The sequence below is a fragment of the Ctenocephalides felis genome, unplaced genomic scaffold (genome assembly GCF_003426905.1).
Source record: "Ctenocephalides felis isolate EL2017-DRISC unplaced genomic scaffold, ASM342690v1 CF-g0.4_SCAFFOLD_01492, whole genome shotgun sequence".
Classification (NCBI taxonomy): Eukaryota; Metazoa; Arthropoda; class Insecta; order Siphonaptera; family Pulicidae; genus Ctenocephalides; species Ctenocephalides felis.
This window is the reverse complement of record NW_020537646.1, coordinates 18,981,417-19,009,313: the sequence shown is the minus strand read 5'-3', so window position 1 is coordinate 19,009,313 and position 27,897 is coordinate 18,981,417. Positions and strand designations below refer to the sequence as shown.

The 27,897-nt window shown below is 30.7% G+C and overlaps 1 protein-coding gene across 1 annotated transcript in view; it reads right to left on the bottom strand.

The window, feature by feature from the left end:
* Positions 1-2,004: 2,004 nt before the first annotated feature.
* Positions 2,005-27,897, bottom strand: part of LOC113370965 (cyclic AMP response element-binding protein A-like) — a 310,962-nt gene continuing 285,069 nt past the window's right edge. Inside the window, exons 2-7 of the mRNA XM_026611630.1 lie at positions 13,884-14,097; positions 7,363-7,565; positions 6,453-6,708; positions 4,431-4,651; positions 2,382-2,525; positions 2,005-2,195 (exon numbers count right to left, since the gene is read on the bottom strand). Of these exons, the coding sequence (XP_026467415.1) occupies positions 2,007-2,195; positions 2,382-2,525; positions 4,431-4,651; positions 6,453-6,708; positions 7,363-7,565; positions 13,884-14,097 (1,227 nt within the window). The 3' untranslated portion in view covers positions 2,005-2,006. The remainder of the gene's footprint in view (positions 2,196-2,381; positions 2,526-4,430; positions 4,652-6,452; positions 6,709-7,362; positions 7,566-13,883; positions 14,098-27,897) is intronic.

Sequence of the window (27,897 nt, the reverse complement as noted above, 5' to 3'; positions counted from 1 at the left end):
AATGTTTTATTTGTCATGACAATACTATTTTACTATTCTTCCATTTTAATAGTAATTGATCATGCTTTTTATGAGACACTGATAATATGCGAACTTAACTCTCAACATTTATTATGAATTATTATGCTAAAATATATATATAAGTATATTACTTTAAAAATATTTAATTTAAGAAACTTTCAAAATAAAATCTCTTATTTAATTACACAAATAACATATATTGAATACTAAAATTTATATTATCCACAATTTCAATATGAATTATTTACAATATTAAATGCTAATAATATATGTATTATTAATATAAAACATTTAATATATATATTCAAAAACGTTCAATAAAATTTTGACAATTTCATATACAAATATGATTTTTAATTTATGCTTAATATTAGCATAGAATAGACAACCCACTTTTAAAATATATATTTTCTTATCCCTAAGAATGAGCATATTGCAACAATTAAGTGTATATTATACCTATATGGTAGGAGCACTTTTTTAGTACTTTGGTCCTCATACTCATGATAATGATAATTTGTACAATATTAAATCATAAAACAAAGTTGTATGGTGTTATCAACTTAGTAATTATAAATAATTATTTACACATTGTATCGTGCCAAACATTAATTATTTACATAAACATATTACATTAGAATGAAGTATAGCTTCAGAAACAACGCTACAATTCACACCGACATTACAACAGATTTCAATTACTACATTTACATTTACTTAAAATTAGTTGTCCATAAGGCACAATTTCAAATTTGGCCTTTTCTAATTGCACTTGGGTTCATTTAACATAACGAATCAAAATTTTGAAACAAATTTTGGCTAATAAGTTTTCTTTGACTGAAATTCTCACTGCTTATAGATCAAAATAACAAATTTGATATTAAATGTGCTTATTCAATGGTAAAGCAATACCTAAATTCAATTACAATTTGTTAATAATTTTAGATTTCAGAAGTAGTTATAATCAAATATTTATTTATTTAAATAGAAAAAAACGCCAATTCACACATATAAATTTTTATCAAAAATTTTTTGAATAGTAAAAAAACATTATTATTTATCAAAACAATCTGTACTAAATATTTCCTGAATATCTAATGCAGTTACACTTTGTAGCAGGTTTTTAATTGACTTCAGAGAACTTCTAATAAATACTTTTAATTAATATAAAATCTTCTTAATTGGACATTTTGAATAAGAACAAAATATATTTATTAGTTCTCAATAGCTTTATAAAATAGCAAATTTAACTAAATCTTTCATTGGAATGTAATATTGGAATAAAATGACGGAAGACAGAAAATATCAGTTTTAGTTTATTACTAAAATAATATCAAAATCATTCCTGCCGATATGGAACACACATATATCATAAAATTATAATATTTTACTTATCAAATTCTGTTAGCTTGGTAATCAGAACTTCATTGAGGTTCAATAAATATATTTTTTAATCAATTTATAAAGGTACAGGTTTCACATCATTGATAATTGTACATTTTTGTGTTATATTTATGTTCCATACATAATGATTATTTCAGAATGAATAAATAGAAATCGTCTTTAAATTAGCTAAAATAATGAATGTTATAAGTACAATCAAATATATTAAAATATTATATTACAGCATATATGCACAGCTTAACTTTCATAAACAAAAGAAAAAGCAGATTGAATTAAAATAGTTATAAAAATAGAATAAAATCATCTTCATATAAATCTTCTCTCACAATAAATTATTTAAAATTCTTAACTAAGCCAATAAATGACATGGTCATATTAAAATATAATCTTACTGTACTAAAATTTATAAATTATTTAACATTTAAAAATCTGGAATATATTGCATCATATATATATCCAATTTATTTAATGCGAGCTATATTGCTATTGCACTCGATTCTGACAATAATACTCGTCTTATAACAAAAATACTCTGAAGACTTATACAAAAGCTTCAATAATGTATTTAATTTAATCCTGACTTACTTTTTGTGCTGTCTACTAATTATAGCTTGTAGTTTCGCCAGTTGACTAATAAGATTAGCATTAGAATCTTCTAATTTCTCGACTCTTTTTCTGTAATCACAATTTTCTGATACAAGGACTTCCACTTTTCTTTCCAACTGGTCCATATATTCTTTCTTTTTGCGTCGACTTTCTTGAGCTGATATCTAATAATAATAAAACAAAATATAGAATATAAATTATGTATAAATGTACTTATAAATACATTAACAACCAATTCCAGTACAACATTTAACTTTAAATAACAAAAGGCATATAAAACTGCATGAACCATTCGAATTTTTTACTTTTCTCAATAAATAATTTGTAGAAACTATTAATTCATTTAATACCTTATTTTTAATTTTCCTCCTTATCTTTTTTAGTGACTTTTCTTCAGCTTTTGTAAGTGGTAACCTGGTTGGTATAGGGTAGCCCTCTGCTAAAAGTGTTCGTTTTTCTTCTTCGGTCAAAATTAAAACACCTGTTGATCCTTTCTGTAAACGAAAAATGATTTCTATTGAAGATAGTTGTTTTCAATTAAGTAATAAATGAAATATTTAAATATAATAAAATGAATTACACTATGAAATAGATTAGCATTTTATATTTTAAGTTTTAGCACAAGTATAAAAATATCAAAGCAGCATTAAGAGAGAAAAGTAGATTTACAACAGTTTTATCGTTACTTCTAATATCTGAAAGACTTATCAATATCGTGTCGTATTGAATACAGACCAGATAGGCAAACATTTTAGTTGTAAGTGGCATTTGCCTTAAGGCAATTTGCATAAACTTCTCGATTTGTGTAAATAATCAACTTAATCAATATGAAATAATAGATTTATATATATACAGAGTTGTTAAACCTACATATAGTTTTAGAAACTATTGATGATTATGGATTTTTATAAAATTTACATTCAAAAAATAGTTTAAGTGTTGTAAATTTTTTAATCATCTAGCTAGATCATCATTTCAGGTTTAAATACTTTTTTAGTCGTTTAGCTACTTTTCGCAAGCCTATAATAATTTAGGCAGGCCTATATTCAATTTATACAGTTCGACCGATTCATATCAAGTACGATTCCCAAATGATAACTTTCAGTATTGGAATTTTTGAAATAGCTTCAGGATTTTTTTAGAAAAAAATGAACAAAAAATTTGCGATTTTGAGAAAATGCCCACGAAAGTTCAAAATTTGACTCAAATACTCACACATTCGTCATGTTATAGTAATGGTAAAAAAATCTAATATGAAAATGTTTGCATATCTTTAGGTTTAAAGACCCTCTGATTGGTTTTGGCATACCTCAGAAAAATGGATGCATGTGTGTGTATGTTAGGATACAATTTTTCGACCAAGTTTTTCTAAAAATTTTAAAAATGCAGAAATTCTAAAGTTCCCTTATATACTTGAAAAAAAATTTTGACTTTGCAATCTAATTTCTAACTGTTTTATGATTCAGGACAAGGATTAGGTTTTGTTTGTATATTTTCGTGTAAACATGAATAAAGGTCGTCGCTCAATATAAGCACTTATGTTAGATCTATAAAATACGAATTATGAAATTTACAGTATTTATATAATTATTCAAAAATATTAAACAATGGTTATTAATTAATGATCAAATTTGAATTGATCATAGATCATTTTTATACTTCGAATATTTAATTAAGGTACGGGAATTTCCAGCAATTTGCCTTAAGGCACAATGCCATGCACCACTAGTTCTAATTGTGATATCAAATAATAGAGAAGTACTGTAATCGCAAAAAAATCGAAAATGAAAATTTTTATATATCTTTACATTTCAAAGGTTTCTGAATATTTTGGCATACCATTAAAAAAATGGATGCATGTGTGTATGCAAATTATCGTCGACGATTTCGGGAAAACCTCAACCGATTTGAATAATTCAAAAACATTCGATTCGCATTGATAAGAAGAACGTCCTGATTACTTTTGGCAAAGGCAGGTCTAGCCGTTCCGAAGATACAGGAAAAAAGGTGCCAAAAACGGTAAATCAGTTTTTTAAGAGAACGGAGCGTCCGATTTGAATAATTCAAAAAACATTTTACTTGTATTGACAAGATGAAGAACTGACTAAATTTTTAGGAAGGCAGGTCCAGCGGTTATGGACTCTCAATAAAAATAAATTAGAAAAATGTCATTTGGCGGTCAAAAATGTTTATTGGACAAATGTACATCAAATTATCAGATATTTTATAGAGACTTTAATAATGTACAAATTTTGTGTAATTTTTTTTGGATTCCGTACCAAAATTTTTAATTACGGTACGGGAAGTTCCAGCAATTTGCCTTACAGCACGATGCAATGCACCCCACTAGTTTCTAATTAATTATAATTTCATTTCCTTGACTGTAAAAATATACTAACCGGTTGGCTGCTGATGAGGGGAGTGTGAATAGGCTGACGAGTCGTATGTGCAGACTGATTCTGGTGATAGAGGCGAGATCCGGCATGCTGGGGCCTCCTCGATGTCGTGGTCGTGGTATTCGTCGATGCAGGCGGTAAAATTTCATGTTCCGGGGATAAGTTGCCTTCGCTGTCCGCGTCACTACTCGTACTGGACGGAGGCGTCGGGGGTGAACCGAAGGCTAGAAAATAAAAAAAATCATTAAATAGACAGAAAATATAATTGTACTAGTACTAATGTAATACTATACTAATTCTGATGTGATGCTATACCAATGGTTCCCAACCTCTCCCCAGTGGCGGATCCAGCTTTGGCGCCAGGGTGAAGTCACATTATTAAATTATGTATAGAAAATATATTCGCAATACGATTAGAAAATCCTTAAATTTTAGGAGTGTTTGACTCCGCCGTTCGTCTATAATAAGTTACATATTGAAGTTATGAAATGTGTTTGGTAACAAAATACATAAATAAAATCATTATGAAGTAATTTTATTGCTAAATTAGTGTTCTATCTATGTCTTAAGACAAACTCAAAAATGGGTCATAACACCCTGGATCCGCCACTGCCTCTCTCTACAGCGCCCTTCATTTTAATAAAAAAAAGTGCGCGTAAGGTTCACACGCGATTGAAGTAAAACTTATTTGCTACTGTACAAAGTAGCAAATTTGAGTTAAGTAAAAATAAATACATAATATAACATTTTGAATAATGTTATAAGTAATATGGTGACACTCGTGATGCACACATTTATTAGTGTCAACGATTATACACATTTATATAATGATAAATTATAAATTATATATTTATAATAGCATTAAAAATATGTATAATATTTAAAAACAATAGTAATTAAAGTCATACTTCAAATATGATATGATCGGTTTGTCATTGTAATTAGCATTTAGAAATAAACCTTCATTAGAAAAATGAAGTAATTGCTGATTGATAAATTCTATAATATTCGTTCACATAGTGGATTATGTTAAACAACGCCTAAACAAATATTGTTTTCGCAACTTTACTCATCATGTAATTATGTTTGAAGAACTCATGTAATTGAAATTAACATACATGCATGGCGGTATAATCTCATTCTTTGAACAGCTGTAATATCTATCTTGCCTAAAAATGTTTTCCATTTTAATAAATTCAAAGATTTATAGAAACTACGAATAATATAGAAATGATTTCTAATCAATAAACTTACGTTTAGTTTACGGCACAAATGTTTCAATTGTTTTATTATTTTCAAGGAACAGGGTAAAATATTCTTCTGACTCAGGCATTTTTCATTAAATCAAGATTTGTACTACGATGTAACTTTAAAATGTTTATTTATCTATGCCGATTTCCTTGTTGATATCGGTACGCATACAACGTTGATGCCGGTACGCATACAACGACAGATGTCTATTCACATGCACGACGACTAATCATAATCGACCCGTATTGAAATGATTTCATCGAGAGCGAATGACGTACAGTTCTGGCGTAACGCATTTCCGTTGCATTTGTACGGATTTGTGGCGGACATAGCTCAGAGGTAGCATGTCCGACTCACATGCCGTTGGTTCGATTCCTGGCACTTTCAAATGTAAAATATTAAAAATGTATGAGAATTTCAATTGTAAGATGTATGTAAAAAATGGTTAGAATGTATAAGGTATTACAATGTATAAACATTGAATTAGAATTGAAAATAAAAAAAATGAGATAGTAGAAAGAAGTAAGAAGATAAAAAAGGGAAGAATGAAGATTAGTTGAACTATGTAGAAGAATAGGATTTATGTGAAGAAGATAAGTTGAAAGAAAGTATATAGTATAAAAAGAATATAATCTATATATAGAGGAATATGATTTACACCCTAGTCACGTCCAAAAGAAGTTTTACTTCAAAAATTCCGCTCCTCAATGTTTCTAACAATCTAATTTCATATATACTCAACTGATGTGTGTATGTATGTATATAATAACTTACTTGTATTGTGCGTGACGACTACTCCTGCTTCCAATTTGACTTGTATCGGAGTAGGTTGGCATCGGGAATGGATCGAAGACGGATTTATGGCACCGAAAAGGGCAGCACTGCGAGAGTTTGGCGACAGGGACACCGAAGAGGCTGTCGTCGATCGCAGGAGACTCTGCTGCCTATTTTGATTACTGTTTGCTGAACTTACATTTATATTTCCATTGTTATTGCTGCCGTGACCGCGTGTGACTTGAATTGTAGCCGTCTGTTAAAGAAAACATAACAAAATTAAAAATCACATGCTTAAAAAATATAACAAGTAGTATTATTTTCAACAAGCTTGTTTTTTTTAGTTTTTCGCTGGCGTTTCATTCTTTGAACAGTTATAGTATCTGTCTTGCATATAAAAATAATTTCCATTTTAATAACCTCAAAAATATATAGTAACCACGAATAATACAAATTACTTATATGAACTTACGTTTATTTGCACTATAATTATTTATGGGGGACGCGATAAAATATTCTTCCGATCCAGACATTTTTTATTAACTCAAGATTTATACTAATATTTAAGCTTAAAATGTAATGACATTTAACACCAAAAAATGAACAATATGCTTCACGCTTTCGGTGACGTACGCACATATAAAGTCACGCATACAAAGAAGCCTCGCACAAATACGACGACCAATCAGAATCGACTCGTATAGAAATGATATCATCGAGAGCGAATGACGCATCATTGGCACTCGACCTTGGCGTAACACACTTCCGTTGCATTTGTACGGATTTACACCCTAGTCGCGCCTAAAGAAGTTTTATTTAAAAAAAATCTAAAAATTATTTGTGCGAGTAGTCTGAACAAATTGTAATTAAATTCATGATTAATTGTGAAACTATATCGATTACTACTTACATTATGATCGAGTACAAAATGTTGTGCCTCTGGTCCTTCTTCGGTGTCTGGCGAATTGGCTCGGCTGGAATCAAGGCTGTCCGCATCGTCGCTAAAGGGTTCCTCTTTTACGGTGATCGGTGAATCTGAGTTGGCTGCGGTGTCGTCACAACGGCTCGTCGCGAATTCCATCGGTATCGTCGCAAAACATTCGTCATCCATATCTACGAAGAGAAATAGAATAGGACATACCGTTAGTAAGAGATAAGGTGAGATAAGATAGTATTAGATAATTATTGATTTGGAACACAATGCGAAATACGGATTTATATATAAATAAATAAGTCTTGCATATGTTTTGAGTAAATTGAACTGGAGAGTCCACATTAGCAAGAAAAACCAGCAGATTGACGAACTATTTAAAACACATTACTGGCTATTGAATAAAACGATCCGAACTGTCGACAAACAACTAACTAATTATTTACAAATGTATTTTCAAACCAGTGTGGTCTTATGGGATTCAACTATGGGGCACCGATAAAAAAACCAATCTATAGATTATTCAGCGAGTGCAGCACAAGATCATACGGCAGGCACTGAACGCACCCAGGTATGTTCCCAATTGGTTGATTCACCAGGACAGCAACATGATGACAGCAAATGAAGTAATTCAACAAAAAACAAACAACTACAAAAGAAGAATCGACGAACACCCAAATTATCTCTGCGACTTTTGTTCAGTGCACAGAAGTAATAACAAACACAAAAACCATAAACAATATGTATGTAAGTCATTTAGTATACGAATATTTCTTCTATCAGCACAAAAAAAAGAGTAAATTCTATTTTGGGTCGAACTTTATACCCATTACTCTTAATAATTACTAAAGTTTTTGCTAAATTACTGACCATATTGTAATTTTATCTTGAGGAATAAAAGAAATTAATAATAACAATATATAATATTGTGATAACTTCTAAAAACATTTTCTTTGTAATCACAGATTACTATAGCTATAATTCAGTGTCACTATTTAATCGATTGATAATTACTGATAGTCCAGTCATTATAGTATGTTCACCTCGGAATTCGAGATACCCAATTGTAAATCTGTAAATACTTGTATATTGACACCCAAAAGTTGTCTCAAAACCTACACATGGTATTGACATCCTACCATATGCAGGTTTTGAGACAACTTTAGGGTGTCAATATACAAGTATTTACAGACTTACAGGTGGATATCTCGAATTCGTAGATTCTTACCTAATTTAAGCTTAAATGACTGGACTATAGCAATTTTAATGTTAGTGCCAAAAGTGAAATTTTTATTTATTATAATTAATGTATTTTATGATTTTTCTCCAAATTATTTATAATCACTGATGAGGAAAAAATGTGTCCAATACTATAGGAAAATGAAGAAGCTTAATTTATTTTCTTATTTGACTTGATGTAAAGCCTACCAAGATTTTAGTCATAAAATTCACCATCAAAATCAACCATTTTTGACAAATAAATGTAAATTTATTCATCAAATTATACACGAAAACAAGAAGGGGCTTAAAGGACCGCGGGTAAGAAGGTCCATCACCGATATCTCAAAATCCAGTAAAGTTAAGAATTTTTTAACAAGAATATTTGAAAGTAGAGGGCAAAAGATGTATTACCAGTCATCAACTTGACTTTTACGACGTAGCTAGCAGCAGATAAAATGTTTAAAAATCCATAATAAAAGTATTTTGTGCCCTTGCCCTAAGGTCTTAATAACGATCCATTCAATTTTTTTTAATATTAAGTAGATAGTTTAAAAATAGTAAATAACACGTTTGTAATGATTGTGTTGCATAAAACTATCTTAAGAACTATGTCGCAATTCGATGCCTCGATTCGGTACAATGATTCATTTCATGGATCATTACAGGCCTTCCTTGATAGAAAATAAGTATCTTTCTATTGAGAAATTGTACAATCAATTGGAAAAAGTGACTGTTTTTATATTAAAGACACATTCCGTAGAAAATGACACCTAATTTACATGTTTTTCAATTCATTGTTAAAATCGTTCTTCGCGAATAAACCATTTCTTTAGTTGTCTACGACTTGTTACCTGAAGTTTTCTTTCTAATTATTCTTTTTACCTCATTGGGCAAATGAGAAAACTTCAGAAAACAAAATATGTCTGGACCAATTGATTTTCTAGAAAAAATAGAATTCTGATATTTACAACAAAAATATATCTACTGTGCCTGAATCACTTTGTTCCATTCTATAATACATGCTCAAAATATTGATACATAAAGATATACAATATTTTGATATTGAAGTTTTTTATTTAAAATATTAATATATAGAGTTAATTTCCTAAATAAGGCAAAAATACAAAACTCCTATTTTTCATATAAAGGTATCTTGATAGATACATATACCATTTCATTTATAATCTATTATGACCGTAATCGAATATTTATGTCTGTTATATTTAGCTTATCAATTACCCATCATAAAATGCAAAAAATCAATAAAAAATATTTCATTCCAATATTTTTGTGTGAAATACGGAATAAAAGCTGATCGTTTATTATATAAGCGCAAATAGTGCAATAAAATATACGTGATTTCTAATAAAATTTTAAATGTAAATATTTAAATCTCTCTATTTTTGCATGTTTTTTTTGTAAATACTGTTACATATTGCAAATATTGATATGATATCTATTACACGTGTCAAATACGTGAGTTTCATTCATATTAACACATTTTTATTTTAACTTTTTGCGATGTTTCGGAAATGTTTTAATTTTTAAGATTTTGTATTCTGAATGTTGCAAACTGCCTCATGTTTTAGTATGTTTGAGAAGAAGAAAGAAACTTTATTTAGTAATTTACTGTATGTCCGTTGTTTTTTTATTGATTTTATATTTAAATATAGTCATTATTTTAAATAAATAAAATGTTGTGTAATATTATTCATCGTTTTATCCTTATTTTCGATATATACTTAAATAATAAATTTTTATTAAAAGCTTCAAATATTGAAAAATATAGAGTTATATATTATATATAAATACAAAATAGTAAAAATATTTTTCTAGAGTTATAAATGCAAACATAATACATACATAAAATTATTTTTCATATAAAATTATATGATATGTGGACTACTATATTTGTCAGATGATATTAGTAAACAATTGTGTAATCAATTTTCTGAAAATATATGGCCTATATATTTAACCTGTTCAAACTTTATAAATTTTAGCAAATAAGAAAAAAATAATGACAATATTAATCTATATTAAATATTTGTTCAACAGCTGAAATCGTTTATTGAAAATATCTCATATAATTGATGAGTTTTTAAACACAAGTGCTTTGCAATGCTTTGATAAAAAATTAATAAAGAAAATTTGAAGCTGCATACTATTTATGGTTTTATAAAAAAATAGATGTATTTCATTAAAATGATAAAAATAGTATGTATTGTCTTGTATAAATAAATGCATTTTAAGGTCAAAGATTTTGATATCTTATTATACAAGGTATGAATCATTATAAATTTAATTTTTTTATAATACTTCCAGTATTATCCAATTTTTGTATATATTCTTCCAGTTCATATATATGACTTAAGAAAAATTATATCAAGGTAACTATAATATAAATCAGTGTTAAATATAACTTGCAAGTTACTTGTTAGAACAATTGTGTCGCCTAAAATTTTATAAACCTAATAAATGCTATATTTGGCTAAGAAAAACCGAGAAAACCTATAGCAAATCTGGTACTGAGCAGATAAGGCAATAAATTAATAAGTACTGCAAAAAATCCTCTACTGATAAATATTGTGAAAAGAAAAGAAAACTGGATTGGACCCATATCAGAAAAAGCCATCTGCCCCATTAGAAGTGCTGAAAAGATTAGAACGTAGAAGAATGCAGATGACTTACGCAGACAAAATGTATAAAAAATTATGAACACGGAAGTTTTAAAAACAAAACGTATTGTTAGAAGATCGTTCGCAATACTCAGGTAAAGCTTTCAATATTGCAACCCTTGGTATACGGATTCGCCCTATGTACAACCTGATACCAAGCAGTAGTAAGTAGAAAAACTATGGACAACCTGATATCAAGCATAAAAAAATGCAGATGATGGACGACTTTCGCATGCAGAAAAAATATATGAAAATGTATGGATGCAGAAGTTTGAAAAGTAAAAAAATTAATAGTACTGACGACATAATTTAGGTTGGTAAGAGGAGCGTTTGTACTGCTCCTGATGTTAAAGACTTCGATACTGCAACCCCTTGGCTTAGAGTTGAAATCTCGCCCTATGTATAACCTGATACCAAGCAGTAGTATTATCCGTTATCATTTGAAAATATAGACTCAAATGTGTTGCCAAATGGCTCTTCGGGGCATTGCTGCAACACATCAGGCATCAAAAATATGCAAAGTGAAAATTCCATTTCCAAAAGAAAGAACAGCTATTGGGTTGCCTTTTAATAAAACTAGGTAGCAGAAAATATTCCTGTTCAAATAAAGAATGTAAGTAAGTCTGGTACTTAACTAGCTGATTGATGTAACATGTTTTGCTTACAATCGTCAATAAGCTTATCGTAAGTATGCGAAACGATTTCAAGTATTACTTTGTTTTAATTTTATCGTCTCGATATGACGCAGGTGAGCCGTTATCGATACAAGTCGCACTCTATGCAAACTAGTGCAATCGACAAAAGAATTACATGAATATCAGCCTTTGACATCTGTGTCAATATAACGTTGACTTGTCAATGTCGAATGTACATGGTAGAAACGATAAACCTATATTACAGGTCTTGTGACAATCTTGTAATTTTAATTATGTGCTATAATTCTGCTTTGTGGAATACTGGAAGTGACTCATGTTGTCCTTATTTTATAGAATACTGCAGGGAAAATTGAGATTTCTAAATCGAAGAAAAGCTGTTAAAAAAATTACGAAAACCAAGTGGTTTTCAGTACTTAATTGAGGAGATGTAGTAGGTAAAATAAGTAGTATTATTAAAATCACTGTAATTGGCAAATACGAGAAGCTTATTATATTGAAACCAAACGAATTTTTTTTCTTTCTTCACCGAAATTTAATCAGACTTTAGGAATCCCATAATCTGCAGTGATAATACTTCTTAACTACGTTTAGGAAGCGACCCAGGTGTTGGCCTATTCACATTTGATATGCAAAGCCAAGCAGAAGCTATAAATAATATAAATAATACTTTAATCTCGGCATTTGAATACAATATTTCTTAAAGACACTGTCAGTATCAAAGTAAATTATGAATTACATACTCATTCAGACAAGAACAAAAGCCGCCCTAAAGATCACCCAAACTCACTTGAAGAAAAAACTCAGGCAGAACACTACCAGAGCCAGATCAAAAAAGAAGTGCATTCTACATTAATTTCTGTCAATCTCTAAATCACTGTTAATTAATCTAAAATTTTACTGTTGTTATTTTCGACTAGTTGTAACAATTATCATCTGACGAAAAAAAATTACTTATTACCTCGCTGATAATAAATTAAAGACAAAATTAGTCAATTACAAAAATAAATAAATAAATTTATAACAAATAATTATGTTATGTCACATGTCCAAAACTTCGTAAACATTTCTTACTTCGAAAGTACGAAAGGGCATAAGTTTGTGTTTTCGTTTTTTCCAAGGTGACACACAAATTATCAATAGCACTTAATTACTATAGTTTGCTTCGCGTAAATACATGTTTTTCTATTTTCGAAAGCATAACAAACAAATATGACTGAATCATATATTTATTGAGCACTCAAACGCAATTATTTCTGTAATGGTAACAAATAGTTTAAACTATAAATATTAAAAAATAGTTATTCTCTTTGCGGAATGCGTTTGCATAAAAACAAATTTTATAGTTCTCTATATGGTTTGCATATTGCTATAAAAAACAGAATAATAAAATTAATTTGCTCTAATATTAAATATTGCAAAAATGCTTCGAAGGATCACATAATTACATAATTCTTTGACATTCTCATTTGACAAAAGTATGAAATAATTTTTATTATTAATAATTAAGGGGCTCGCCCGTAGGTAAGCGGTTAAGAGCGACCGGACTTGTTTCAGAGGTCCCGGGTTCGATACCCACTTCGAGCAGCCTGTTGTCAAGCAGCAGTGATAACGATTTTCACTTGGAAATATAGATAGCAATATGTTTCCAAGTGAAAATAGCCCTTGCCCGGCATTGCTGCACCAATAAAAAGTTAGCCCTATTAGATTAATTCTAGTAACAAAAATCGTCAAATATGGATAGATTAACCATTGGGTTACCATCTAAAAATACGAAATAAGGAGAAGTTTCAGCCCAACAGCTCATAGGACGTAAGGTTCTGATTACTGTTAAAAATATAATAAAAGCAAAAAAAAAATTAATAATTACGTCCTTCTTATAAATAAATAAATAAATATATCATCAAACAATTTTGCCAATGTTAGTAAAAAAACTAATTATTATTACCATCAACTGCGGTTACTGGAGAGGAAGGACCACTGTCGCCATCTGATTCTAAACTATAGCTGTGTTCGCTTTTGATAGGAAGTGTTCCCAAGGCGGCATCTGTCATGAGTCTGTCGTGTAGAACAACTGGCGAAGGTTTCATATCCCTGCTGTCAGGTGTGAACCAGCAATCCTGCAGCATTTCGGCATCAGCTCGGAACGGGTCGACCAGCGTCTGTAAGTAAGAAATTTAGGTTAGAATAGATCAATGGAATGGTATGTAGCAGTTCACAAGTTGTAAATGGTAAATTAAATTTTAAAGTAGGTTGGAAGTTTTTATTTGGCAATAAACTAATAAATTATTTGATGAGTCAAAGAAGTAGTAAGACAGCTTATTTGGTTCACTATAGTGATTAATATATGTTACAAGACATTACTGATCTAAAGCTTTAAGATGTTTCGATTGATTATTATTAGAACAGGAATCTGAAATCTACATCAGTTGTGATACGATTTCTAAACTCAAGAGAACCTCAGATTTACTTTCCTAGGATTTTGATAAAACTTCTCATGGTGATAAAGTTGTTATTTGAAACGTTTTCCTTAAAATATTATGGACATATGAGTGTTTCCTATCAATATTCCAAAGCAGCTTATTGTTAGTACTTTTATTATAATTACAATACAACGATGTTCCTGGAGAGCTAGTTTTACTTGATATCAATGTTCAGATCTGTAATCCAAAGTGAAAACTGATATCACTACTGCTTGATATCAAGCTGGCCAACATAGTTATCAAAATTGGAACCTGTGCCTGCAAGTCCAAGCTCTTACCATAGCAAGCTCATATGATTTGAAGAAGTTGAACCATGTTTACAATATTTTTTGGACATTTACCATATTTTTATATTTTGGTCCATTAAACTTATGATATAACTAGCAAACCCGACGAACTCCGTTTCGCTACCAGATGGTTTAGTGAGAAAGATGAAGAAATTTTCTGTTTGTTTTATATTTGAAAAGAAAAAAATTGATTTTATTGCACTACAGTAATGAATTTATTTCGATTACAAAAATGAAGTATTTTTTAGTTGAACTTCTCTAAGTAAATGAAAGTGAATCCGCAAATTATCCGTTTCATTGAAGTGCTCTTTGGTAAACGACATTTTTTGTTTTTTGGTCTGACGTTAACACAAAAAAGCGGATGATTTTCCAACTCGTGAGCAGGCAACGTGTAACAATGATTTTCTAAATGGCACGATGCCATGCACCACTAATTTTCTTAGCTATAAACCTTGCGGAGCCCGAGACCTTTCCAACGAATTGTCGAAATCGGTTCGTGCGTTCTGGAGTTAAATCGTCAGGATAATATAATATATCAACAATGTTCCTGGAGAGCTATTTTTATTTAATATCAATCTCGAGATCTCTAATCCAAAGTGAAAACTGATATCACCACTGCTTGATATCAAGATGGCCAAAGTAGCACGAAGCCACGGCAAGCTCATATGACCTGAAGTTGAATCATATTTACCATATTTTTCTAGACAATTAATCACCAAGTAGCAACAGAGACTCTATATCTAATCATTACCATAAAAATATGAATAAATACAAAACTATTTTGATTAGCAAAATAATTTCAACGTAATAGATTGAGTATGGATAGGTATGAATGTCGAAGGTACAAACTATAACAAGGCAGGTAATGTTTAGATAGCATCTCTTAAAATATTCATATAGAAAAACTAGGTCGATTTAGGCGTAGTACAAATTTTAATATTTAATGATGTCGTGCCATTCAAAATATGTATTATCCATACGATCGTAAGCTATCGAAGAAATCAATTAAATGATTATATGATTATAGTCACATTTTTATTAAACTAATTGTAAACTAAATAAGCGGTTTCATAACACCGTTAATGATATTATAAATCATAGAGTCTACATTTCGAGAACTTTCGGTGACTAATACTTCAAAAAAGTCAAACATAACCAGGAAATTAGCACAAATTAGAATGTATTGCAGCCGTCAAATCGGTAAATATCGGAATGCGAATAAAGTAAGTGACGTTAACGGTTCTTAGTCAATTCTAGGAACACTTAGTCATAAAATCAGGAAATGAATTTCTTTACCAATTATTTTAATGAAGTTGATTGCTGCTAAATTTTACTTGACACATATAAATGGCTAATAGAAGTAGAGAGTATATTCTAGAAACGTATTGAAATTTCCAAAGAAAGTAGCAAAGTACCTATACCGAAGTTATTTTGGATATACTGCCAGATATTGGTATATTGGCCCAGTTCAGTGGTCAGCCGCCACATCGGACAATCTTATATGAAGCTTTTAATTTATATTTGAAAACATAGATATAAATATGATTTCAAGTGAAAATAGCAATTTCTGCAACCTATATCCCATGGCTTTAGAAATTTCTAACAATAATCTCACTAAGACAAAGGAGGACAAACTACTAGATTGCCTCCTAATATTCCTAAACAACTCATATAACGCCATAAAAAAGTTCTGTTTGGTGTTAAAAAAATTGTATTACATATACATAATTGTATTATACTTAATCGATTCCCATACTCATCAAATGGTAGTTCGATCGAGAAACGACGTCAGGATTTACCATGACACAAAACACTCAAGAAGCTAAAGTCGCAAACCTTTGCAAAAATATTAAAATACAGATCAATGTACTCATCTTACATCGCTAAGCAAAAAATTATAAAGTCGCCGTAGAGCATGACTTCATCGGAATATTATATTTACATGCGCATTTATTAGAGATGTGTGTATTGGCGCAGATTTGCGTACATGTTTTGGTATTTTATTTATTCGTTAATAATAATTGATTGTTTTTTTTTCTCAGGTATTTGTATTGATTGGAATTATAATTGGAGTATATAATAATTTGATATGGTCTTCGTACCGCATATTTTCATTGTATGTTTAGTAGGTACATAATGATTTAATTTATACTGCTAATGTAGTTATTGCATGTGGAAACGATTATTGAGTTATTTTTTGATATTGCAACACGTTTAATTTACTATAACTATTTATTTAACAAGTTTAACTTTTATAACCCAGATTAAGTCTCCGAAAAAATCTCAAACCAGAGTGGCACCAAAAAATTACTTAAAATTTGAAAATATAATATTTGGGGATCTCGATTAGGGTTGGGTACTGTTTTGTCCAAAAACTAATTATCCATTGTTATTTTTATAGATTTTTTTACTGAAAATTTACAATTTGTTAGCAGAGTATAGTTGGTGCAATAATTAATCAATAGTTGTATTAATTAATGCTGTGATTAATTAATAAAGATGAGGTCATGGTCATCCTATTGGAATTGTTTGATCATAGTGTGTTCTGTTGAAAAAATAATAAAACTAGCTGTAAGTGAAATTCTGTCTTAAGGCAATTAAGGCATCGTGCCTTAAGGCAAATTGCTGGAACTTCCCGTACCGCAATTCAAATTTCGAGTAATTAAAAATAATCAATAATAATCAACAAAATTTGATCAATGATTTGAAACTTTTAATAGAATTTCGAACCATATTAAATCATCTTAAATCATTCTATCTTAAATCATTTATTTTGAAATATTTTGGAAATTCTGAACTTTTTTTCGAAGCAATCGTACTGCTTTAACTGCATGAAGACGAAATATCGAAGCGCGTAAGCGCCGCGTCGCCGTCTAACGCGTAAATTGGTACGGAACCCATAGGAATGCAAACAAAATTTATACTTATTGATAAAAACTCTATAAAATATCTAATTATTTGATGTGCATATGCCTAATGTTTATTTTTGACCGCCAAATGGCTCATTTTTTTACTTTTTCCTTCATATCTCTGAAGTCGTTGCACATTCCTTTGAACAGTTCTTCACTCAGTTAATGCAAATAAAATGTTCTTTGAATTATTCAAATCAGACGATCCGTTCTCTTAAAAACTGAGTTACCGTTTTTGGCACTTTTTGCCCCGTATCTTCGGAACGGCTAGACCTGTCTTTGCCAAAAACTAATCAGCGCGTCTCCTGAAATCGTCGACGAAAATTTGTATCCGCAAATACATACACACACGCACACACACACACACACATATATCCTTTTTTTCTAAGGTATGCCAAAATGTCCAGAAGGTTTTGAAACGTAAAGATATATAAAAATTTACATTTTCGATTTTTTTGCGATTACTATAACTTGCCCTACGGGAAGTTAAAAATTAGCATTATTTTTGCAGCCTATTGAATTATTTCGTCAGCTTATATGAATCACAATTTTAATTCATTAGGAAATCATAATATTAAGTTACATTCATTTTATTTTGACTCGTTAACTTCACTACTTATGACATTGGCAAGGACACAAACAGACTAAAAATATACGATGAAGGTTCGATAATTTGCCTGTATTATAATTTTATTCTAATTATTTGTTGTTCCAAACAAAACATATAGTTTAGTTTTTCTTCCCATGAATGGCGTAGCACAATGACGACCAAGACTAACCTAACCGAAAGGTATGTAACTGCTGTTAGAGACGTAGTAAGAGTGCAATGACTCTGGAAGGATGATATGAGTGTGTTCGCTAATTGAGGTGCTCTCATGTAAATAAGAAGCGCGACCACGCCTTTTTTTCACAAAGGAGACACGTGCTAAATGTTCAACTACGAGATCGTCAACTGGACTTGGCTTGGAACTTGGAACGCACACAGTGGCAATCTTGCATACCGTTGACCAGGGATCCGCAACTTGATAAAAAAAAATCCACATTCTAAAATTTCCTTAACAAGCTGTAAGGGTTTCCTCAGGATACTACAAGAGATATGACCAATAATAAATTTCAACCAACTTACATCCTGTATTGAAGTTCTTAGCAGAAATGAATAGAACTAGATTTTGGTGAACCTTGATTTCTTGGTCTATCATTTGCCAAACCGAATTTTCTATATCCATATATAGGAGCATCTGACATGGCATTTATTTCAACAAAAATTCTAATAAAGCAATAAATCTTATTTCGAAATCTCGAACCTGGTTTCCGAGCTCTGCCGCATACATACCAAGGTCATTATCACTGAATGGAGTGACACAAGATCAAGATTATAACATCGGAATCATGGAAAAATGCTGATTAGGTGAAAGTTAAGCAGTGCGGCAAAAACTATATATTTATGAGCAATATCATTTGTCATTTCCGCAAAACTACAGACAGTGTCTATTGTTAATTTTTTTATCTTCTAAGCTAGAACTACACAACTGCCAATGTAAGACGATCCTCACCAAGGTCCTGTTTCAATCATCTGATCCAGGTAATAAATTAATTAAACACATAAAGCATTAATATCGTCATTGAAAACTATTTTTGAAAAACTAAATGAGGTACATTCTAAAACTTGGCTTCAATCTAAAAATTGTCTTTAGAATTTTGCCAAACAATTTGTGAGTTTTGAGGAAGAGCTGCGCGGGAGTCGTAAGATAAGGGTTTAAATCACATTATTCAAATATGCAATATGAGGATCAAAGTATACAAAAAATTTACTTCAATAATAGTTATATTAATTGGCATGATTATTATATTCTGTACTATAATATATTATATTATATTCTGAACTATGATTATTACTTTAAAGACGTATGTCCGGAAATATCTCCATTAATTTACTTACTTTTTAATAACCTACATAAATGTGTCTTAATTTAATGTTTTAGAAAACTAATTTGATAATGATTTGAACAAAATGAGAAAAGAACGCATTAGCATTGTAATTACACGTGAATTTAGAGAAACCATGTGAAGATGATGATGAAAAAAATGATAATTGCGAACAATACAAGAAATTAGTTGTTAATAATCTCATCTTGAGAATATTTTGTTTTCTATAAAATTACGTGTAAATCTATTAATAAGATGATCAAGGCATAGTATGATTATACTCATTATTTTTGTAATTTTAATTTGGTGAAATAAATTAAAGTTTTCACATTATCGATCAATGCTCGCTTTTATTTATGAACTGAAAAATACTTGGTGTTTCTCATTAAAATAATTATTACTAACTTGGCTCAAAATAATGTTGAAGTTCTAAATATTATAATAATAAAATATTGAATAATTTTTGCACCTATATTAAAAGGACAACAAGTTAATTGTAGGATTTTATACAAGTTTATTGTAAGATTGTAAAATGGCTTTAAAAATACAAACTCCCATCACATTTCAAGATTGACAGATATTAATGTAAAATAAATTTCTTTTTATATGATTGAATATAATAATGATTATAGAATTTACTCACAAGTTTGTTTAAAAAAATACCATTAACAGTATTTACTTGCAATAAAAACAAGTTGAATAACAAAATATATTATAATTTGATCAGCATCAAGAATATCTACTTCAGCTTCCCAATTTTTGTTTATCATATCAATATAGAGCAGCGGGAAACCGGGGTTAATTGACCCAAATGAATTTTCTGGGATGAAAAATATGTATATTTTATTAATATTCACTGTATTTGTTACCTAGTTGACCATATTGGGGTAATCTCTCTTCGCCAAGAAGATTTGAGCTTAGACTAAAATATTTTGGGGTAATGATTAAAAAAGTTTCTCGACCGCTGATATAAAGTATGTATAAGAAATATATTTTGATAAAATTAAATTATATTAAATAGTACTAGTAATTTAGTTCAAATACCGTATTAATAATAAAGTCATTACAGTAAACCCGCCAGGGCCAGGTATGAAATCATAGACTAGAAATATATTTTTTAATAATTCGAACAGCTTTCTGAAAAGCACTATAAGTAAATAAATAAAAAAATAATAAAAAAATAGATTTCAAGGTAAGTATTTAAAGCATATCTACATATATATAAAAATAAGTCGAGCTTTCCTTCCTGACGATTTAACTCCAGAACGCATGGACCGATTATGACAATTTTGCATTCTTCACGCACCGTAATTAAAATTCGAGTAATGACATTAGTGAGAATTATCAGAATTATGCTTGGTTAAGTCAACGAGCAATTCTTGCCGCAAAGAATAATGATGTACACGCACTGAATTTCACCATTCAAACAAAAATTGCTGGCGATTTGGTGATATACCAATGATTCCGACTGGTTTTCCTTTTGACTTCAAACGATTGCAATTTCCAGTACACCTTGCGTTTGCAATAACAAGTCGCAAGGCCAATCGCTTAGTGTTTGCGGGATAAATTTCAAATAAATTATATAGAAAATCATTGTTTTTCACATGTTCGAAATAAATTCATTACTATTTTGTAATAAAATCAAATTTTTCCTATTCACATATAAAACAAACAAAAAATTTCTTCATCTTTCTCACGAAACCATCTGGTGGCAAAACGGAGTTCGTCGGGTTTGCTAGTTTAGTATAAAATAAAGTATTTAAATTAATATATAACATCAGACATATCATAGATTAGATGTTTTACCTAAATACCTAACTTCTCGTATGTGTTATCAAGAGGACAACAAAAATATGCGCACTTATGATAAAGTTGTGGTAAATTTGTCTTTGGCATTTTGTAGGTTAAGTTTCATGTGCCTGATCGCACTGCAAGTACATATGTTTTCGATAGTTCGTTGTTCCCAACTCATACGAATATAGACCCGTACCATAGAATTACCATAACATTTTTATTTCATCCGAGAATTGGCCCCACAGATTTTTATAAATATATCTTCCACCGTAGACAAGAAAGGTGCATTTTATAAGGTGTTTATAAATGTCTGGTGTATATAAATTGAGGATTACCTAGGCATGTGAAAATCGCACCTAGTTTGAGCGTGACAGGTAGAAAAGTTTACCGAAGAGACGGTGCGTGCAATAGTCTAGCGCGGCTTATTCGCGCATCACATTCGACGGGAGAGAGACAAGTACCGTTACAGGTTTCATGACGTCACACACGGTTGAACATTCCGGACGGCTGGAGCGCAGAACGACCGACGACCAGGGGGAAAGAACAAGTGCACGCGGGCCAGAATCAGAAGAACGGACGATGGAGGTAAATAACACTTGTGGATCTTTGTAACAACCAGTGATTGTACTCGAAACAAAATAATTGATTAATTGGAAACGATTTTAATAGATTCACACTTAGAATTAGTGAGCTATTCTAGCCACTCGGTTCCACGAGGAATTTAACAAAAAATGTTTAAACAAATTCATTTTTGTTTTAATTAATACTTAAAATTAAAATATTAAATAGTAAAAATATAGCAAAAAATTTGAATAAATAGTGTAAGATTTATAAGATACTAGCAAACCCGACGAACTCCGTTTCGCCACCAGATGTTTTCGTGAAAGAAAGATGAAGAAGTTTTTGTTTTGTTTATATTTGAAAAGGAAAAATATGATTTTATTGCACAACAATAATGAATTTATTTCGATTACAAAAATGAAGTATTTTTTAGTTGAACTTCTCTAAGTAAATGAAAGTGAATCCGCAAATTATCCGTTTCATTGAAGTGCTCTTTGGTAAACCACATTTTTTGTTTTTTGGTCTGATGTTAACACAAACAAAGCGGATGGTTTCCGAACTCGTGAACAGGCAACGTATAACTGCCCATGTGAAAAACAATGATTTTCTAAATAATCTATTTGAAATTTATCCCGCAAACACTTGTTATTGCGAACGCAAGGCGAACTAAAAATTGCAATCGTTTGAAGTCAAACAGAAGACCAGTCGGAATCATTGGTATTGGCGATTGGTCACCAAATCGCCAGCAATTTTTTATTGAATGGTGAAATTCAGTGCGTGTACATCATTATTCTTTGCGGCAAGAATTGCTCGTCGACTTAACCAAGCATAATTCTGATAATTCTCACTAATGTCATTACTCGAATTTTTAATTACGGTGCGTGAAGTTCAGCAGCAGCATTGCATTAAGACACGATGCCTTGCACAACTAATTTTCTTAGCTATAAACCTTGCGGAGCCCGAGACCTTTCCAACGAATGCAAAATTGTCGAAATCGGTTCGTGCGTTCTGGAGTTATTTCGTCAGGAAGGAAAACCTGACTTATTTTTATATATATAGAAGACTAGATGTACCCGATCACGCGTTGCTGTGCTATACATGTAAATAACAAACTAAACAAAAATGCGATTTTGTTACATCTAGTTGTTAAGATCGACAATATCGCAGGTATCTTTCGTGATCGTTTTTTGAGCAGTATTAAGTGCATCATCGAGTGAAATATCCCACTCAGCAACGCAGCATATGAAAAGACGTCCATTAATCACGTGAGCCTTAAAGAGGAAGAAGGGTTGACAAAAAAAATCATGAAATATCACGTAGGGGAGGTAGGGTCTTGTAAGATATTACTATTAACATGTGTATTTATTTTTTAACACTATTTAAACAAAAATCTAAAATATTTCAAAAAAAATTTCCAAAAATCTCAAGATTTGTCGAAGGCACTAAAAATACACGTGATGTTGTATTGGAGAAGGAGGGGGGGGGGGGTAATTTTAAATATCACCAGGTATCATCAAAAGAGAGGGAGGGTCCAAAAATCCTTAGAAATGCTCACGTGAATAATGGACTCAAAGATTATAAGTATACAAGTTTACTTATAATAACTAGCTTATAAGTATACTTTTCTTGGACTTTCTGTAAATAAATTGTAAAAGCCAAACAGCACATAAATATAGAATAGAGTCTAATATAGAAAAATGTTTTGTTTGCTATTTTATTTTAACGAAAATTTCATCTGCCCCCCCAAACATATATTTTCAAATTTGAAATCAATCGATTTAGAACAATAAGAAAACATAAAATTAGTAGAGAAAATTAGTTTGTTTGGTAAGAGTAAACTAATTGCTACTTCGATCATTTAAAAATACTTGTCCAAGCATTTTATACTGCTCGTTATTAGAAGAGTATATTAAAATATAAAACTAATGTTAATTAAGTATTTTGATTTAAAGCTATTATAATAAATCTTCAGAAACATAGAAGTCGAGCATTATTCTTTAAAATATTGTATTGCACTTGTACTTTACAAAAATAGTCGTAGTCGCACGTATTTAATTGGGTTTCTTGAATAAAGCTAATAATATAATAAAGCTAATAATAATAATAAGTTCAATATACTCAAATAGAATTTATTAAAAGAGTAAAAATATCCGATATTTAATTTTAGACTTGAGGATTTGCTCATGTTAGTGATATTTAAAGAAAAAAAAAAATCCTACAAATGTATCTTCTAAGCACAGTTAGAAGATAAATTGCGAGACGCATTAAGTGACATTTCTTGCAGGAAACAACGCGGATAACCAGGTGATATAAGAAAACTAAATAAAAACATGAACATCAGTTTTGTTAACTTTGAAGCGAAAAAAGAGATTTTTTTTACATAGCTACCAATGCTATTTTCTGCTCTAACTCAATATAATAAAACATTTTTTTTCTATAAAATTTTTAATTGAAAAAATTGATCAATTTAACCAACAATAGAAAAACAGTTAAAAAGCTAATTTCAATCAAGGTACTACCTATGTGGTTTGATATCTCTTCTGTAACACTTTTCTAGAATCAGGCAACTTGCAGTTGCTCACATTATGCAACCTATTCGCTATATCGGGTAGCTGCATACGTTCCTTAAGTTTTTCTTTGATTTCCTCCCTTGTATATGGTTGAACTTCTTCTTCTAGACGCGAGAAATCTATTTCTTCTGCTTCAACACAAAGCGGGCAAGGTTGAGTGTATGTAAGTCGGTCTACTGGCTCAGGTCTTAGACGCGGTCGTACTGCTTCGCGAATTATTTTACGCTTTTTCTCCTCATCCCCATACGTAACCCGAAGAATTTCGGTAGAATGTCCAATGTTTACGTCCGCCAAACCTAAGGCTTCGTCTTCTTCTTTAGCATGTTCTTCTTCTTCACCAAGTTGTTCTCCTAAATCGACCTCAAGACCTTGAACGGCTTCTGCCGTTTCATCATCTGCAGCGGGCGGTTCTTCAATTTGGTAACCTCCTATATCACCTAATTCTTCTTCAGCGTATACATCCTCTTCCCCATCTAATTCTTCAATATTAACATTTTCATAAGATGCGGAAACGACTTCCGATGATTCGTCGACTTTTATAATTGGAATTCCGGTAAATCGGCTCCACCATTTTCAATAAAGTAAACCATCTGCATTATTTCATTCGTTCTGCATTCGATCAATTTAAGTAAAGCATAACATTATTTAATGTGACTTCTGTGGTATCACCAAGTAGACACATTATAGGTTCATCATTCGTTTCGATCATGGTAAATATTTCTTTAACTCCATTCATAGAACTCCTAACTGGTCCTGATATTCATTCATGCGTTTCTCTTCTTTGTCAGCTTCAATTCTGGTATCTTCTAATTTAGCTTCTAGTTCCAATATGCGTTGAATCTCGTGTTCCTTACGCCAAGCTGTAAGATCTCGTTCTGCATCGACATCAGATTTCAATTTCAAAATTCGGTCAGTGATACCATCGATTTCTCGATTCAACTCCGTAATATATGAGAAGAGCGAAAAATTATCAGCCTCTGTCTTTTAAACTGTACTGCTAACCTTTCGATGTCTTCTTCGCCACAGAATTCTGTTATACGTTGCAATAAATCTTTGTATTGATTTAGCTGATTTTCTTTAAATTCGAGTTCGGCCTTGCGTTTGGCTTCATCTCGTTGCTCTAAATCTAACAGAATACGGCGTTGCCCTTTTACTCCTAAATATTCTTGCAGTTTTGATCCGTGATTTAGCTTACGTTGCAGATTTCGCATTTCCTACAAAAAACAACCATTCAACCATTCAAACATTCCAATCAAACACATTCTACAAACTTTGAACAATATGAGAACATATAAGAGTTATCATAGTGTATTAAGAAAAAGTTATACTATTTTTTAGTAAATACGTAAGTATTTCACGATAATTTTGTGTAATAATTTCTAAGCTCTGAATTTTATATAAATTAGGACTTTCAATTATCACGATTAAAGTAAATGAAATCTCAAATGATACATAAAACGAATAGCGTTCAACGTAAGAAATCTAAATTTCTATTCTCAATACCCAAGTGTGCATTGCTAAATCCTGAGCACCTCGTTTCTTAAGAGCTTCTAATTTCTGGCACAATTCTTCTCGTTGATCGTAAGCCATTGTGGCTTGCTCTATAAGGTCGAGCATAAAACACGTTACCTCGGGTAAGATTCATAATTAAATGATTCCACAGACGATTGAATTGAGCTCGTTTGCAATAGCATGTGCTGAATCTCGGAGCGCAAACGTGAATTGTCTGCCATCACATTGTTAAACTTCTTTATTTCGGTATCTAGTTGGTTCTCGAATTTTGTGACCGCTTTGGCAGTATCATCGAGTTTCTTTTGATACTGAGCATCTGTTACTTGGAATTTACTCATTGCAATGATTTGGCGTTGAACTTGCTTGATCTGTTCTTCTAATTCAGATATTTCAACACGACCACATTTTATATCGTTGTCATAGCGATCGTAACGCTCCTAGGAAAAGAACGCCAAATGTAAAAATTATGCAACTGTGAAATTTTAGTAAAGTTTGCATACTTTTATTTTTATGATATTTTTATTTGACTAACTCAGTTTTATTCTTAACACACTTACTTAGTGAAAAAAGCAAATGCTGAGAACATCAGAAAAATAATGAACTATTTACGAAGTGCTAATCTTAAGGGGTTAGGGGTACTTGGAATTTTTGAAAAATCGATTTTTATTTTTTTACATTTTCATTAAGTGTAATATCTTGAAAATGTTCTCTGAAAATTTCAAGTTGATCCGATGATTACTTTTTGAGTTATTGGACTCTTACCAGCGCCCTGACGCAAGTGGAGAGCACGATACTTATACTCAATATTATTCTCCCTCACCTCTAGATGTTTTAAAAGCTTTTAAACCGATTTACGACGATCTCAGCAATGATAATTTACTTTTAATATGTGTAATTCAAGATTGAATCCATAATCAGAAAAAATTAAAAGCTTCAACCAACTAATGTAAAAAATATGCCTAAAAACCGTGAATACTAGTTCTACTATCGTACAAATTGCTGAATACATATACATAATCAATATTGATTATAAATACCCTAGGACCTAATTGTGGGTATAATTCTCCATTGGTATGCTGAAAAAAAATTGGCCAACGAGAACACATCGGCAGGCCAGAATGCTTCGTAGGCAACAGCAATGGAAATTTTGGAAACTTGCCAAATACCGATGAACTATTATATGGCCCAGAAATAAACTTTCGAAAACTAAGTTTTTGAAACGGTGACCACTGTAACTCAAAAACCGCTAAGTAGATTTTTATGAAATTTATACAGCTTTTAGAATACATAATAAACTCGGACCTGATCGAAGGATTTTTTTATTTTTCAAAAATTTCAATTTTTTAAGACCAATTAACTGTTGATTTTAACCCAAAAATCTAGAAATTTTATTTCTGATGCTGTCATTCGTTAATTTTTGCAAAAAAAGAAAAACTTCGATCAGGCTCAGGATTATCTATTTATGAAACTATTTTTTTTTTGATTGATTTTAGTTAGATGAATCCCTAAGGAGTTATGATGGTCACCACCAGGACCGTTTTTTGAAACAGGGTCAACAAAAACAGCAATAACTTTGGGAATATTATTTCTTTTTCTGAATTTTTTTTTTTTTCAAGTCAAAACATTGTATAATGATGCTGTATTAATATTTTTGTAAAAAAACATCGTGTAATACAAAAAAAAACAATACTGAAAATTCTCATTTTTACGTAGCTCCAAGTACCCTAACCCCTTAATTTGCTTTAATAATACTTTCTCCTAATAGAGTATACTACTTGCTGACGTAGATTATTTTAAATTCAAATTTATATGCTATTAAATTGTATTATCTCATGGCTAGAAATCGTTTACAGAAGACGAACCAATAACTCAGTCAGATTGTTCGCTGACACGTTCGTCCTTTCGTTGATTTTGAGCACT